A 17,656-nucleotide genomic window follows, 5' to 3' on the forward strand; every position below is an offset into this window, starting at 1 on the left:
TTAGATGATATTTCGTTCAGAAGAACTCTGATCATTGAATGGAAGTGGGCTTTGAGCATGTACCCAGACTTTATTATACAGTTAATTTCCCCAGAGCTGTTAAATTTCAGTTTTTGGTCTAGAAGCTGTAAGAATACTCAAATTTGAGAGAATACATATTTGTTTTTCACAAGCTCATTGTCTTATGTATCCTAATACTATGCCAAACGTTTTCTTGGGATTGAATAAATGTAATTTTTTTAACTTGGCCTCTGTTGATTCATTGGATATTTGTTACTTTGAATATAAAAGCGGAACTTGGCAAGTCATACAACTCAATTTGGCAGATCACTCACTCTTAGCAAATGAACTGTGCCCAACATAAATCCACTCTAAAGTTTACAGAGGTTCAGTTCTGTACCAATGGAAATGAGAAGTTAGCTAAGAGTACAAGAAGCATGCTGATTGGCTGGTGCAGGGTAAGCAGGATACATAAAAGGCAGCTGTAGAACATCTGGGAAGGTCAATGATAGCATCTGCCTAGAGTCAAACCTCCGTGCTTCTCAGACAGTGCCTTTTCACCATGAGTGGGTGCCCATTTTTAGGAAACAACTTCGGGTGAGTATTTACCTTTATTCTAAGTGGGTTTAGGCTTTTAGAAGTATCAAGTGTGAGCATTTTAATTTCTGAATTTAATGAGCATTGAAAACTGTCACCTTTATTCCTTTGTCTAACAATCTACTCTAAAGAAAATTTGCAATGAGAATTTTAATCACCCCTATCATTATTCAACTGTGTTTTCTAAAGCACTATTTTTCCCTCTTGATTTATTAAATTTGCAGATATACTTTTAAAAAACTTCCCGTAGAAGGCAGTGAAGAAGATAAATCACAAACTGGTGTGAATAGAGCCAGCAAAGGAGGTCTTATCTATGGGAACTACCTGCATGTAAGTGGCAGGGTCCTTACAGGGTTTGGTGTCCATTGTTAGGCACTCAATTCTGCCAAGTGACTTTTTATGATTTTGTTTCTTGGATTTTTTTTCTCAGTCACCAATAGTTTTCTGGACCTAAGGATATTTTTATTCATAAACATTTTTACGTTTTCAACTTTTGTTAGAATAATTCAAGAGACTTATAGGATAAAATTCATCTCTCCAGTGGAAGTAAGAGCAGAGAATCCAGAATCTGGGCCAAGGCGTATACATGATAAGATACACTGTGGATGATTCGCAGGCATTGTGCAACTTGTATAAATAAGACATAGTTAATAAATGTCAGCCTAGATAACTGCAAATGCATCTTGAAAAAATTCTCCTTTAAATCTCTTATCATAAAGTAGAAATGTAAAAGGCACACAGAGAATTTTCTTGAAATCATTAATATATAAAGAGGGATGTTAATGAATGAGGTATTGGGAGATTATTCTGGGCTAAGTTTCAGCCTGTTTGTCTTCTATTTTTTTTTAAGAGGCAAAATGATTAGAGTCCTTGATGTCTTCATCGGTGAGTTTCTAAGGATGAACTGATAAAGAATGTTAAAATATTCTTAGAATAGACTCCTTAGGGGAATAAAAGAATGCCAAATGCATAGTCAACTCAGCATGTTTTCAAGTTTTCGTCATATTCATTTCATGAAAAGGGATACGACATCTCAAAAAGCTTAATAGGATTTATTACGATTAAATCTTGCCAAATAGAAATTTTCTGAGAAGAATAAAAATCACAAATTCAATTCACTCTTTATGATGAGATTCATCCATTGTTTAAAAGAAACTAAATTGGTTTCTGAGAATTTTGGGTTTGGAGGAGCATTTTAATTATCATATTCTACTTCTTACTAAAGTTGATAAAAACCAAGTTCTGCAATTTCAGACAGGCTTTTTATTTTTCATTTCAAGTTGGAAAAAGTTTTGAATGCACAAGAACTGCAAAGTGAAACAAAAGGAAATAAAATCCATGATGAACATCTTTTTATCATAACTCATCAAGGTAAGTTGCACAAAGGTTTTGGACAATAACTATTCCGCAGGCATTTCTCATTGATAATGAGGAAAGCTATAATTTTTAAACTACAAAATGATGAAAGATCATGGAATTACCTCTGTTAGAAATGTTTGAGAATATTTTGCTGCCAGATAAATTCTCATAGGACTGATATAAGGATTTAAATAGTCTTCTTTATGTTACTCCACTGCTAATAGGTGAAGTAGGACTTTAGCTTTGTTCTTAACTCCAAGGGGACTTTTTGTCTCTTGGAATTTCACAAAGAATTCCCAAGTGACGATGTTACATTTCTCACTTCGGAACACTAAAAAACTATTTTCAAGATCATTGAAATTTACGCTAGATTGACATAATCCTATACAAATCTGGTAATAAAGAAAAATGTAAATTTTGTCCAAAAATGTATGTTTATCCTTTCCAGATTTCTATAATAATTTCTGGGCAGTGGGGTTTTTTTTAGCCTGTGTGTTCATGACTTCAGAAGTTTAGAAGGTCCCTGAACTCCGAAATTATGTGCAAATTTTCATGAATATTATCTTAAAGAGGCCTGTGACCCCAAAATATTAGTAACATTTACTCTAAGCTTTTCAGTACCACTATACTGACCTCTGAATGACTGGAGCCCAATCGCTGTTGCCTGCCAGTGCCCCACATCTAGATGTGTTTCCCTGCCTTACCAATTCTTTGTGTTCTTTCCTCAAATGGGTGCATTCCAACGTGATTGACTAAATTAATAAACTCTTTCTAGTAAAGAAATTAAAAGTTAAAAAACTGGCTTGATGTGTCAGTTCTCCTGTTTTTATATTTATACTTTTATTGGTGGCTTATACCAAGGCAATATCAATAGGAGAAGAATCATTGTATGGTAGCATAAATTAGGAATTTAAGAATTGTTTAGCATCTCAATTCTATTGTTATAAATTGTGTGACTCTGGTCAAGTTGCTTAGATCTCAGGACCTCCATTTTCCCATATGTAAAGTGGAGAGATTAAAAATTGTTTAGAATCTCAATTCTATTGTTATAAATTGTGTGACTCTGGTCAAATTGCTTAGATCTCAGGACCTCCATTTTCCCATACGTAAAGTGGAGAGATTAAAAATTGTTTAGAATCTCAATTCTATTGTTATAAATTGTGTGACTCTGGTCAAATTGCTTAGATCTCAGGACCTCCATTTTCCCATACGTAAAGTGGAGAGATTAAGAATTGTTTAGAATCTCAATTCTATTGTTATAAATTGTGTGACTCTGGTCAAGTTGCTTAGATCTCAGGACCTCCATTTTCCCATATGTAAAATGGAGAGAATTACTGATGCTCTCACTTACAGAGTTCCTGTGAAGATAAATAAGATAATGTGCATTAAGCACTTAGCCCAAGATGTAACACATAATAAACATGCAAGAAATGGTAGCTATCATTATTTTATAAAAACACTTTTCTTCTATTCTTTAGTTACAACATGTGGGCAGTGGTTACATAGGGTTAAAAAAGATATACATAAACTGATCAATAAATGTTTGATTGTTCTTTGCTCAAATATAAAAATTAGGTCCCCCAAAGTCTTTTTAAACATAACTTAGAGTTATAATTGGAGTCCCTTAATTAGTATGGAAACATTGCCTTTATCCATATGATAGAACCAAACAGGATGCACTGAAGATCTCTAAGATTATCAACTTCCTGTGCTCATCTAATTATTACATTGTCTATTTAATTTATTCATAAAATAATCACCCAATATTTACTTTGTGCCTGACACTGTGCTAGGTACTGAAGAAAAATGGATGAATATGAATAAGTCCTTAGTTTCTAGTGGTATAGAATATTATGGGAAGGACAAATCAATGGGGAGAACCATTTATATTTGCTATGAATCATCTAGTAACACAAAGGAGTCAAAATGTCTATCCATGTCTATCATACTGCTATAAGTCAGTCATAAGGTTTTTGAATCATAGGTTTCCAGTTGTAGGTAGGTAACTGATCCATTTTACAAATGAGTCAACTGAAGTTAAAGAAAATGGTTTTGCCCCAATTGACACAGCCAGTAACTTCAGATAGATTGATTCCAACTATGCTTCTTCCAAAGTGTCATTACTATATCACTTTTCTTTAATGCCAATGTTATTGTTTGACAGCCCCTAGTAAAAGGGGAGAACAAACTTAATCCTTCAACAGAAAAGCTTTGGCAGAATTCAGGTTTAAACAAATAAACCTTGGACTCACGGAAATTCTGAAGGATGATCTACTGGGTAATGTGGACTCAATTGCAACAAAGTTCCCCCTGGGAATTAGCTGTTACAGTAATATGAAGCTTTGCCATTTTCCTTTGACCACAAACATCTGGCCACTTTCTCATATGTGCTAAGTCTATGCTAGGATTTTCACAAATAAAACAAACAGAAAAAATGCTGCATTTTAAGTAACTTAGCTTTGTATTTTCAAGTTCTTAAAATCCTACAATCTTTCATTTAGGTTAGGAAATACTAATTTCTCAGTGTGTAGTTGAAGTTGATTATCGCTTCTGCTTCCCCACATACTTCCAGCTTCCATAGAGAAAGCTAGAATTAGGCTATGTGCTGTATCCTTAAAGACCTAAAAATCCATTTGTTGAGAGGAATTAGTGTAATAATAATGAATGTGAAGCATTAGGTAACATACCTAGCATATTAAAACATTTAATAAAAGGAGGCTATTACAACTTTAACACTAACATTTATTTCTGGCATACAATGGGACTATATTTACATTTATTGATTTTAAGGTAACATTTTAATTTCTCTTTCAAAATGTTAAACATATCTTTCATATAATAATGGCCAAAAAGGCTCCCATAACTTTCCAACTGACAATGACTTCCTTATTACAGCTTATGAACTCTGGTTTAAGCAAATCCTCTGGGAATTGGATTCTGTTCGAGAGATCTTTCAGAATGGCCATGTAAGTTCTTATGTCACAATGTTGGTTTCATATATATTTTTGAAAGATATGGAAAGTATTATTAATGAGAGAAAAACATTAACACCAAATGGTGGTCTTAATGTTTAATGATAAAACAAACAGACATTTTATGAATGAATGAGGAGTTCTGTCATATTTTCCCATTGCTATTCCGAAATTACATGTGACTTTAAGGTTCCTTTCAAATTTCAGTTTCAAGTCCCTTGTTTAGAACTCATTTCCACCCACAAAGATGTTATAAATGATGGTGGATTACCAAGCTAATGGGGATCCTTTAATTAACAGGTACCAGAATTGTATTTCTACTGAATATTAGCTGCAGGAAGATAGGAGCAATAATAAGGAAAGTGAAAAAGGAAGAGAAGGAGGCAGTAGAGAAAGAGTGGTGGGAGAAGGAAAAAGAGGAAGAAAAGGGGGAAAAGGGGAATGGGGGAATGGGGAAGAAAAGGACAGGAGGACCAAGAGTGGGAGGAGAGGAGGGAAAGCTTCTGGTGATGGCAGGAGTTTGAGCTGCACTTCTCCATCTCCCACCCTGCTTCCTCTTGCCATGGCTCTGAGGATCCCTCCTTGGGTCCTCAACCTCTGAGTCCCTGCTCCAAGAAGGGCTAGGAGACAGAGCACATACATACAGATGGGACTCTTCCTGCCTGTATGAATCCACTTCCCATTTGTGTCAGTGGCAACTTTGGCCCTCAGTAAAGAGTAGATTGATCCACATGTTGTTTAATCCTCACTCAGAAGTTCCTGTGTTATCTTGACCTCTGTTCTTTGAAACAAAACTAAAAGAGAAACTTGTTTTGAAATCAGTGGGGGGTTGTATTCTAGAATTTACTTCTACCTTGCTTCTATATAATTTTCTATTGTCAAAGAAAGAAAAAATTTCTTATTTTGCAGAAATTCCTTGCCCACAATTCAGAACTGTTAGATACTCTTGGCAAATTTTAGTTTCAAAGTTTCCCTTTAAAACAAAGTTAGAGACAAAATTAATGGGAATGCAGTGCCGTTGTCTATTTTGTATTTTCTAGAGGTCAGCATTGCTAACTCAGTGTTTCATTTCTTAACCATCAGGTCAGAGATGAAAGGAACATGCTTAAGATTGTTTCTCGGATGCACCGAGTGTCAGTGATCCTGAAACTGCTGGTGCAGCAGTTTTCCATTCTTGAGACGATGACAGCCTTGGACTTCAATGACTTCAGGTGTGCACCTTTGGCATTTTAAAAAATGTGATGGAATTACTTTCTCATTTTGGTGGGGTAAAAGCAGCATGTGTGTGTTGTGTGGCATGAGGAGTCTGTCTTACTAACACTTTGTCACTATATGGACTTAGGGGTCTTCAATCACAAAGCATCTGAGAAGTTATTAAAAATATTTTATTATTCATTTTTACATGTAAGCATAATATGATCAATTAATTTAAATTCATCACTGTGTGTCCTGTTTTTCTCCAAAAAGAATTTTAGTCAACTTAGCACATTGACTAAAATAGCTAATAAAATACATGTAATTAAATTTAAAAAATATAAAAACTCAAAACAGGAGCGATATATACAGAAGCATGTCAATCAAAGTAGAAGTTACGGATTAAACCATAAATTTTACCTGTACATTTCATGGCAATACCATATAGATAGCTTTTTTCTTACCAAAATATGAGAAGAAAAAAGTTTAAGAAACTTCCATTGGATGTAGGATGTAACAAGCAATGTCCTGAACATGTCTGACAAAGGAAAAGTAGAATTTGTGGTGAATTTAAAACGTTTAAGTCTTAGCAGCAGTGAAATGAAAGACATTCACAAGGATGTAATATGGGGAGTGGGAGTAATAACATTTTTGATATCCGATGATATTTAAGTAGCTCATTTTTCTGATTTCAGTGAGTCAAATCACAGGTCTAACTCTAGACAGTTGTGTGTATTTGCTCTTGATATCCAAGAGAGTAAAACTGACAATCTCTACAATCTCTTACAATAGAAGAAACCATTATGGTGATTGATAATGTCAGCTCTTCTCTTTTCTCTTCTCCTCTTCTCTTCTCTTCTTCTTCTCTTCTCTTCTCTTCTCTTCTCTTCTCTTCTCTTCTCTTCTCTTCTCTTCTCTTCTCTCTTCTCTTCTCTCTTCTCCTCTCCTCTCCTCTTCCCTCCCCTCCCCCCCCTCCTCTTCTGCTCTTTTCCTCTCCTCTCTTTCCCTTCCCTTGCCTTTCCTTCCCCCATTTAATCTCAAAGAGAGTACTTATCTCCAGCATCAGGCTTCCAGAGTTTGCAATTCCGACTATTAGAAAACAAGATAGGTGTTCTTCAGAACATGAGAGTCCCTTATAACAGAAGACATTATCGTGATAACTTCAAAGGAGAAGAAAATGAACTGCTACTTAAGTCTGAGCAGGAAAAAACACTTCTGGAATTAGTGGAGGTATGGATTCATACAATTTCTAAAGTTTAACTCAATACATCTTCTTCTTTTTTTTTTGAGACGGAGTCTCGCTCTGTCACCCAGGCTGGAGTGCAGAGGCACGATCTCGGCTCACTGCAAGCTCCGCCTCCCGAGTTCACGCCATTCTCCTGCCTTAGCCTCCCAAGTAGCTGGGACTACAGGCTCTCGCCACCATGCCCAGCTAATTTTTTTATATTTTTAGTAGTGACGAGGTTTCACCGTGTTAGCCAGGATGGTCTCGATCTCCTGACCTCGTGATCCGCCCGCCTCGGCCTCCCAAAGTGCTGGGATTACAGGCGTGAGCCACCGTGCCCGGCCTCAATACATCTTCTTAATTTAGCTTTTGCTAAATCAGAATTTTAAAAACTCATATCAAAACTGAGTTACATTCAGTGGAAATAAGGATAGAAAGAATTCATAAAAATACATGAATTTGTAAATTCATATTACTAAAATATTGAAAATGTCAAGAACCCTGCTGAGAACTTCAGAAATACTTATGTAATCAATTGTATGTTAATATTTAATAACTTTGTCATCTCAATAAAACAATTCCTTAAACATCCCTACTAAGTAACACTTAATTGGCTGATTTTTAGACTGAGTGTGATTATTTAGTGAGCTTTATTGCTTTAAAATATTCTGTAATTGATAATTTCCGGTTATTTAGTATTTTTCTTAGCTGAACTAAATTACTAAGAATATACACCTCAGAAAATGTTCCCTTCATATCCAAATTCCCTAAAGGTCTGTAAGTAGCCTTTAGGAATTATTAATTTTTTCTTCAAAAACAGATTATTAAACAAAGATTGTATGGTCTTGGTTTCCATTACAAAGCCTTTTCTTCTGCAAATTAACTTTTCTTGTGTTGAATTATACTCTGATCATTAATCCTCTGGGTATTGTAAATGTGGATTTAGGTTAATGTATTATATATAATGCCAAATAATGGCATATAAGAATAGGGAGAAAAAGAATTACAAAGCTAATTTGAGAATTATAATAAGTATAGGTTAAATGAGAACTCACAGAGGTACATGAATTTAGTTTTATTTCTAGATTTAAAAATATTTTAAAATCTCAAAGTAATCACATGGATGGTTAATTTCAAAGTTGCTAAGTATACAGTGACCATGAATTTAGAAGAGATCGTATCTTATACATATCATAATTTCTTCAGCTACTGTGACATAAAATAACTTGAGAATAAACCAGAATATATTGGTAAAATAATTATTAAGAATATACTCTTTAAATATGTTTAGATATGTTTGTGGATTTCTAGAAGACAATTGGAATTTCTGTAATCACATATTTCTTAAGAAATAAAGAGTAAACATTATTAACAGTTGCCATAAAAATTAAGAAAATTGAATATATTAATTATTTCATAAATAAAGAAATTGAAGAGAAACAAAAAACATTTACAAATAAAACTTGTAGCATTGTTTCTGGAAACCATGAAGATTTCTTTTTTCAAGTTTATGCATGTCAGTTACAATGCATTTTACATAATTTAAATTTTACGATGTACTCACTTAAAAAATAATGTTTATTTAAGGCATGGCTGGAAAGAACTCCAGGTTTAGAGCCACATGGATTTAACTTCTGGGGAAAGCTCGAAAAAAGTATCACCAGAGGCCTGGAAGAGGAATTCATAAGGATTCAGGTATTTAGATGACATGAGTTAATATAAATGTAACACAGAAATATTCAAAATTATATTTTAATTATTTTTTGCTTTTCTTTTAAGCTTTCATCTTTCTCGTATTTTTTTCTTTCACAAATGTATTTTCTTGGACTATATTACATGACTTATTTCACTTTCTTTATGTGTGATAAATTTTATACTAAAATAAGACCTTCATTGCAAGGGAGAATTTTGTCTATGATAACCAGCTGAGATTAATATTATTTTTTCATTTCTATTGAAAATTCTATATTAGAACGAATTCTAGACAGAACCAGGCCCACAGTGGACTAACCAACCAAATCTATTTAGCTCTGTAACTTTGCTTTTGCTCTTGTGTATTTACTGGGTGCTTTCTGGCAGCTCTTAGACAATGTCAGTTTTCTCCTACTTAAAAGATACTGTTGATTGCTCATTGCCCTGATCTTTAAGGTCTCTCATCCTCTTGGCATGACTAAATTTCCTGGAAGACTTGTTTACATTCTACATCTTGAGAGGTTGCATCAGGTAGTGCCGAAAGCATAGACTTTGAAGTCACGCTACTTGGGTTCCAGTTCCACTTCCACTTCTTAAACAACTATGTGACAGAGAACAAATGACTGCACCTCTCTTTGCCTATCTTTCAGCATTGGCAAAATAGAAAAATAAGAATATCTAACTCATAAGATTATTATGATCAGGAAATTAAATAAATACTTGTAAAGCATTGAGAACAGAAGTCAGAATAATTATTTATCTCTCATCTAATCCTCAGCTTACTTCAAGTTGTCTTCCTGTACTGTCATTCTCATGTGGCCTTCGTGTACATAAATCCAATGGCCATTTTTAATCTTAACTTAGTTGACCTCGCAGAAACATTCAATACTAATGACTACTACTTATTCTTTCTTGAACATTCTTTTCTCTTGGATTTAGTACATACCATTGTGTTTGCTTCTAATTCTCTGGCCCTTATTTCTCTATCTCTTTTACTTGCTCTTATTTCTCTCTCAGACCAATAAATGATAGAGTTTTGTAGTCCATTGGCTTAGATCCTTTCTTTTCTATCTCTATACTCTTTCATTAGATGATGTCATTTATACCCACTGCTTCAATATCTACTTAGCCACCATAGTTCTCAAACATTTATCTCTGGTTCATATATCCCCTTAGATTTCAGAACATGTATATAATACCTTACTTGATATTTCCTCCTGGTCCTCTCAAAAACACACCAATAAAACCAAACTTGAACATTTCCCCTTCCATCCACTCTCCTACCAACATTGTCTTCTCTGCATTAAAGAATTTTTTCTCCTATAATCCATCTAGGCTGTCGTCAGACTCCTATCAATCAGTGATCCTTGGCTCCGCCCTGTTGTTTCACCACTTCTTCAAGCTATCAAGTCCTACTAATGTTACCTATTAGCTCTCAAATATCATCCTTTAATTTACCACTACCACTCAAGTGCAACCCTCTATCGTGTTTTTCACCTGGACTATAATAATCTCTGAACTGTGCTCCCCCACCTTCCCAGTATGCCTCTATTCCAATTTAGTCTGCACACTGCAGTATGAATAATCTTTTCAGAAGGCAAATCTGATCACATCTCCCTTTTGTGTAAAGCCTTTTGATGTTGCCTCATTGCTTTTAGAATTAAGATAAAATTAACCTGGTCTATAAGGCCTTTTTGATCTCACATTCATGTGGTCAAGCCATACTAAGTTTCTTTATTAGCTAAGTTTAGTTCTTTGGATTTATCACCAAGAAGTCCTTTTATGTATTCTTCTCTGGGCTTGGAATGTTCTTCCCCAACTAACTCCTTCCCACTCTTAAGATCTTGGCTCAAGGAAAACTTCTTTAGAAAGGTCTTTCCTAAACTCCTTATTACTTTAAGTTATGACATGTAGCATAGTCTATGGTTGTAATGTAATGACTAGGTGATTATTTGTTCAATGTCTTATTCCTACCAGATAATTCCTGTATAATATCACGACTCTCAATTTTTGCTCACAATTTTATCTCTATCATCTTAGCATGACATGTATTGAATAAATAAATAATTAATTTGAAATAATATGCATATAGGTTAGTACCACATAGTGTGATTTTTCTGATGAATTGGAAATAATTGGGTTAAATAATTTGCCCCAGCTCGATTAATTGGCTTATAAGCAGAATATGTGTTGTAGGCAGAAAAATAAGAATTTTCTTAAACCAATCAATAGATAGATAGAAAATGAATAAAACATGAGTGAGAAATATCTAAGAAATTGTATTTACAGAATTCAACACTGAATATAGAATATAGAATTTCAATAGAGTTAATAGTTCTTCTGACTAGGAATTCTTAACTTTTTCTAAGTGAAGTTACCTTACTTCCTGTGTTAAATAATTCTTGTTTAAAATTAGGTCATTATTAACTGCTGGTAGTTATCTCCAATTTTGTCCATCTGAGTCCATTGCTTATTATATTTATGAAGATAATCTTTAATATTGAGAAATCATCTAAACTTAAATAAAAGGATAGAACCACTGAGTATGTGGAAGATTCCTTCTCATAAGACATAATTTCCAAATAGTAATATTAGATGATACAGTAAATATTAAAAGTACTTCATTTCAGCAACCACAAGTCTTTTCCTCATAAGCAAAGTTTTCTAAAATATCAATCTACTTATTCTCTCTCAGGACTATTAATGCCATATTTTTCCTAAAGGCTAAGGAAGAGTCTGAAGAAAAAGAGGAACAGGTGGCTGAATTTCAGAAGCAAAAAGAGGTGCTACTGTCCTTATTTGATGAGAAACGTCATGAACATCTCCTTAGTAAAGGTAGGTATTTTTACTTTATGAATCTTTTCCCTGGAATGTGTGAATATGAGATCAAGACATCATTTTATAAGACTATCAAGACTTACTTGGGAGAAATAGAATGAAAATTGATATTCTACTGATAGAAACAAAAATGGAGTAAATGTTTTTGGTGATAAACCTATTTTAACAGGTTTCTATGCCCAGATTATTTCAAAAACATAAGAAAAAAATTTTATAGTCTCTGCCAGATATAAGGGATATCAAGATCAGTTGCATATAGTTTCTCAAGTAGTTCACAGCCTAATAGGGACAGAAATGAAGACAAATCGTTGTAATAGTAAACACTATGGTAGAGGTAAGAAAAGGAAGGAATAGCTACTGTGAGAGCAAGTATTGATGTCGCCCCATTGTTTTAGGATTAAGATAAAATCTTTAACGTGGTCTATAAGGCCTTTTATGATCTCATGTTCATGTGGTCCAGCCAAACTAAGTTTCTTTTATTAGCTAAGTTTAGTTGTTTGGATTTACCACCAAGAGTCTTTTTATGTGTTCTCTGGGCTTGGAATGTTCTTACATTCCAATTACATGGAATATTCCTGCCCTCTGTCTCTCTTCCTTCCTCCTTTGTGTGTGGGTGTGTTCTTTCATACAAATCTGCTTGACTGACCAGGAGACCAGGAAAAGCACACATTTAGACAATTGGTACTGAGCTATTAGTTCCTGAAACTTATTGAGCTGTAAAATCAGTACTTTCATTTCTAAACTTTTGTGTTCATTTTGACTTAGAACTTTTATTGTAAAGCATCCCAAACCTTTTTGGAAATAGGCAGAATAAAAGTAAAAATTAATTTTTATAACACAAGTACAAAACATAGCAATATATGAAATTGGCATTGTTTTATAAGCTTAAAGGTTGTTAGCTTCTGTTTTCTAAAAAAAACAAACCTCAGTAAAGAATAGCAAAATCTTGTTTTCCTACAGCGAAGATAGTCTTTCATTAGCGCACACATATATGATTTTACATAATTGTGCTCATTAAAAGCAAATTAAATAATGTCAAGTGAATTAATGAAAACTACTTTGAAATGATGCTTATAACACATCCCTACTGTTTTGAAATGAAAGACACATATTATTTTACTCGGAAAATGAATTTTATTTTCTAGAAAGTCAAGTATTTTCTAGAAAAATCAGGTTTTCTTAACATGCTATTTGAAGGTTTTGAAAATTTAAAACACGTACATTTTTAGTTTGTTTTTTAAAATCCAATGTTATAATTGTATGTTAAGTGATATGTTTACAAATTCAACCTAAGGGATAAAAAATGTAAACTGAAACTTATATTGATTTCTAAATGTAATCCATTAAATTTTTTAAGACGATGATGCCAAATTAATACAAAATTACCTTAAACGACCTAATAAATTTAAATTTGCTATGTATTTTGCAGGTGAAAGACGGCTGTCATACAGAGCACTTCAGGGAGCATTGATGATATATTTTTACAGGTAAAGCAAATCCAAAGAGAGACTGAAGTTAAAATTGAGGGGTGGATATGGATAACATATCCAGTATAAAGCCTAAAAATTACAATTATAGTTTAATGCAGTAATTTAGTTTTTGGAGAAAACTTAGCAGATAATTAGTAATGAAGTTTTACACCTCCCCCACCCCGCTTTTATTTCTTTTAAATAGTAAAGGCATAACTTTTTCCCTGAACAGGGTTAAATGGGGTTAAACACTGCACAAATTAATGAAATATTCTTTTTAACTGAATTCTAAAAAGCACTATGTAACACTAAGTGTCCTAAATGGCCAGTTTACTCTCTCAGAGACTCACTCTTGAAATGTGTTCTATCATTAAACAATGCTCTAAGATTATTCCTGTTTAAGAAAATAAAAAATGCATGAAGTGAAAATAACTTGCAAACCGTACCACTTATTCAGCAATTTCAAGTAAAATTAGCTTCATTGTCTAAAACGCTTGAACTATTCCTGAAATGTTGACTCACTCCTACTCTATTTTATGAAGGTCTCATCCTCAGGGTTCATGAATTAAATGTGAAACAATAAATATCACACTAGTAAAAAATACCTACATTTACAGGTTGTCATGCTTCTGTATATTTAATTTTTAAAATCTTCTCAAGTCTTTCTTCTAAATGGCAACCTAAACAACATCTTTTGACTCTTTTCCTAAACTCAAGTAAATGTATGCCAGTCAGGCATGTGTGTCCTAAGTAGAAAATATACTGAGAGAGTTGAAGAAATAGATGTAAACAAAACAAAACAAAACAAAAACAAAACAAAACAAAACAACAACAACAACAACAAAAAATAGATAAAAATAAATTAAAAGTGGTTTTTCCTTTTGCGTTTTAATATCTTTGCCTAGTAGCGTTTGACTATTTTTGGCTGGGAAATCTGTACTAGTGCACCTTTCTCCCTTTTAATAAGAACCAATGTTAGGTGTGACTGTAGGTGATTACTTCACGTATATTACACGGACTTTTCAAGACTTCAAACAAACACTGCAAGTTGAGTAGTATTATTTCATCTTTGAGACGAAGAAACTGAGACTGAGAGAATAAGCCAAAGCTGCCACAGCTCCTCACAGGCAAAGCTGACATTTGTTTCCAGGGCCAACTGATTGTCAAACTCATGCTCCTCCTAACACACTCGATTTACTTGAATGTATTCTTCTTTTTCTTCTTTTTTTCCTTTAGGGAAGAGCCTAGGTTCCAGGTGCCTTTTCAGTTGCTGACTTCTCTTATGGACATAGATTCACTGATGACCAAATGGAGGTGTAAGTCCTTCCCACTCACCCCATGCTGCTTTCCCACATGCTGTTCCTGTGCTCTTTATCTTGGTCTTCTGTGTGCCCTCCTGCCCACTTTCTCTCTTCCCCCCTCCTTTGTGTGGGTGCATTCTTTCATACAAATCAGCTTGACCATCACTCTCTCCCAGGGCCAACTTATCCATATGCACGCTAGGCACAGTACCTAAGGCCCACAATACTTTTGGGAGCTCATGAAAATGTTGTATTTTAAAATCTGAAGGAAAAATTAAACTTTAGGTCAAAAAAAGTTTTATTATATAAGAGTAATATATTTGCCATTATGCCAATGCAGTTTTAAATTTTTAATTTTAATAGTTTTTTTATTTTTTTAAATGAAGGACCCCATAAAGGCAAATGTGGCATGGGCTCATGAGTCATATCATGGTCCTGGTCTCTTCTGCTGTATCCATGGGCTAAATGCAATGAAGGATGGAGTGAAATGCATGTAGCCTGAAGCAAGTGGAGCGCTAGGCAACCTCACAGTCTCATCCGGCACTCATGTATGAGCCTTCCATCTGGCCAAGTGTTAGTTGCCAGCATTTTCTCAGAAGCAATAATCATTACCAACCCCTTGTTGTTAGAACATTGTGGAACTAATGGTGGAAAAATATCCACGGAGTAAATTTGTATGTTTGCCTAGATAACCATGTGTGCATGGTGCACAGAATGCTGGGCAGCAAAGCTGGCACTGGTGGTTCCTCAGGCTATCACTACTTGCGATCAACCGTGAGGTAGGTGGGGAAATTCTCCTTTCTTCCTGGTGGCAGTTACCAACAATTTGTTTCTCCATCTATACATTTGTTATCTAAAAAAACCCATTTTATTTGCTCCTGTCTGAACTACTAACAACATGTTTGTAGTTAGAATATTCCAGTTCAGTCTTTTGGAGGTAATTTTATAAAATCTTTAATTACGAACCTTCACTGTTTTGATCCTGTATGAAAAGGGATATGGTATCAATGCCTGCATGATATGTGAGGACACAAAGGGTTTAACAGTGCTTACATCCAAGCAGAAAAGTCTTCAACTCATTGTGGCTCAAGTTTTGACCCGACTAAAACATTTATCATTAATTCTACTAATGTCTTCCTGGCTAGATAAATGACACAGTTAAAGTAGCATCTTGTTTTCTGATATGACTCTATCTTCTATTATAAAACTATTTCCATCTACTACAGAGAGTGCCCCTTTTAAAGTGTTCACAAGGAAAGAGATCAACATTTATTGAGGACTTAAAATATGCTAGAGAGGTTTCTAAGGGATGTACATTCTTATTTTGATATTCACAATATCATAGATAAATGGACAAATGGATACATCTGGAAACTGAAAAACTTCTATGGTTCCTTGAAGAAGAATCAATTCAAGAATAAATTAGACATTTGCATTTAGCCCCCCCTCAAATCTTTACGGCACATGGCTTTCATCCCTACTGTTATTACCAGATTGGTTGGTTTCTAAAATACACAGGTTTAAATTTTCATCATTTTTAGACATTTTCACTTTCCCTGGAAATAAATTCTGTAAGCACAAAACAGTCGATAACTGCCTATACCAAATGAGTACACACATCAGTGGGTGGTGGGAATAACTAATATAAATGACATCTCTAGTGTGTTGTTATCTGTTTTAAAAAGACCTGACCAAAAGGAAGGACTGAAGTTTTCATTTTATAGAGTTAGAAACTGGGGCATTGAAGTTTAAACAACTTGTCAAAGGTCCTTCAATTGTAGGTGATAGATCCAGAATTTGAACCCAGATTTATTTGACTTCAAAGGCAAATGTTCTTCCTCCATAAAACTGCAACAGTTAAAATTGTTGACTAACAACACAAAAGCAAATTTACTGCTAAAACTACTTCATGGACATTTATTGTGAGTCTAAGATGGCATTTCAATTTATTAAACCCTTCAGGGCAGTTATTTGGCAGCTTTTCAGCTGGAAATATTTCCAAATGAGCATCTAAGACTCTGTATGCTTTAAATGTATTACCTTGCATACCATCCTTCAGAAGTAGGAAATGAGAACACATCCTTATTTTTATGAAGGTGTCAGCAATAAGACTCTCGGTTTTAATAGGAAACACCCTGTTCTAAAACACATAATACTGTTTTATGGGCATAAACTTTGAAAATGGAATAAAAAGTAGGCAATCAATACTAATGCTACATAATATCTAATTTAATATATGATACATACAACATGCAATATATATTATAATATTGAATACTAATTATGGAAAATATCTGAGAAATAAATTTTCTAATTGAAAATTTTAAATATTTCATGTCAACCAGTGTAACACATCTTCATGTATGTGTTTTTCCAGTGATAGGTACAAGGTATTTGTAGATTTATTTAATCTTTCAACATACCTGATTCCCCGACACTGGATACCGAAGATGAACCCAACCATTCACAAATTTCTATATACAGCTGAATACTGTGATAGCTCCTACTTCAGCAGTGACGAATCAGATTAAAATCGTCTACAAAATCTATGAAGAATACTGGTTTCACAGTCTATCTTTTATTTTCTATGAATTTTCATAAATACAGTTTTAATATATGTATACATGTATTGTTCAGCACCGCAATGCTCTGATTTAATTCTAGAAATAATTTGATTACCTCTTGTTTGTGACAAGACTAAGCGTTAAGATGAGAAAGAATTCATTTAAATAGTAACATTGTACATGTGGTGTTTTCCTATTAAAAATTCAATTTCCCCTGAGACTTAATGTAACCACTTAATGTAATTATTATCTCACCGTTTCACCTTTATAAACTTGTAAACTTCAGCTATTTCAAATATTTTATGCAATACACTGTTATTCTGTACAAAGACTTTCAAATAAAATTTTTAAATTAATAAAGTATTAATCTTTCTCCCTGTATTGTTTTTGAAATATTGATTGTATTTGTTAGGAATCTTAATGACCAAAGACAGAAATCTATCTG

General features: G+C 33.9%; 1 protein-coding gene across 1 annotated transcript; it reads left to right on the forward strand.

Moving 5' to 3' along the window:
- Positions 1-498: 498 nt before the first annotated feature.
- TDO2 (tryptophan 2,3-dioxygenase) lies at positions 499-17,584 on the forward strand. Its single transcript, XM_003257884.4, has 12 exons — positions 499-597; positions 822-927; positions 1,878-1,968; positions 4,852-4,922; positions 6,012-6,139; positions 7,166-7,352; positions 8,935-9,042; positions 11,763-11,874; positions 13,307-13,364; positions 14,583-14,662; positions 15,336-15,426; positions 17,025-17,584. The coding sequence occupies exons 1-12, from the start codon at positions 563-565 to the stop codon at positions 17,176-17,178; spliced, it is 1,221 nt and encodes a 406-aa protein (XP_003257932.1). The 5' UTR covers positions 499-562; the 3' UTR covers positions 17,179-17,584.
- The last annotated feature ends 72 nt before the right edge of the window (positions 17,585-17,656 follow it).

The sequence above is a fragment of the Nomascus leucogenys genome, chromosome 7b, assembly GCF_006542625.1.
Source record: "Nomascus leucogenys isolate Asia chromosome 7b, Asia_NLE_v1, whole genome shotgun sequence".
In the NCBI taxonomy this organism is placed as follows: Eukaryota; Metazoa; Chordata; class Mammalia; order Primates; family Hylobatidae; genus Nomascus; species Nomascus leucogenys.

Coding starts and splice junctions, on each gene's coding strand:
- TDO2 (XM_003257884.4), top strand. CDS start 563: ATGAGTGGGTGCCCATTTTTAGGAAACAACTTCGG. Junction 598..821: donor TTTTTAGGAAACAACTTCGG/GTGAGTATTTAC, acceptor TTAAATTTGCAG/ATATACTTTTAAAAAACTTC. Junction 1,969..4,851: donor TTTTATCATAACTCATCAAG/GTAAGTTGCACA, acceptor TCCTTATTACAG/CTTATGAACTCTGGTTTAAG.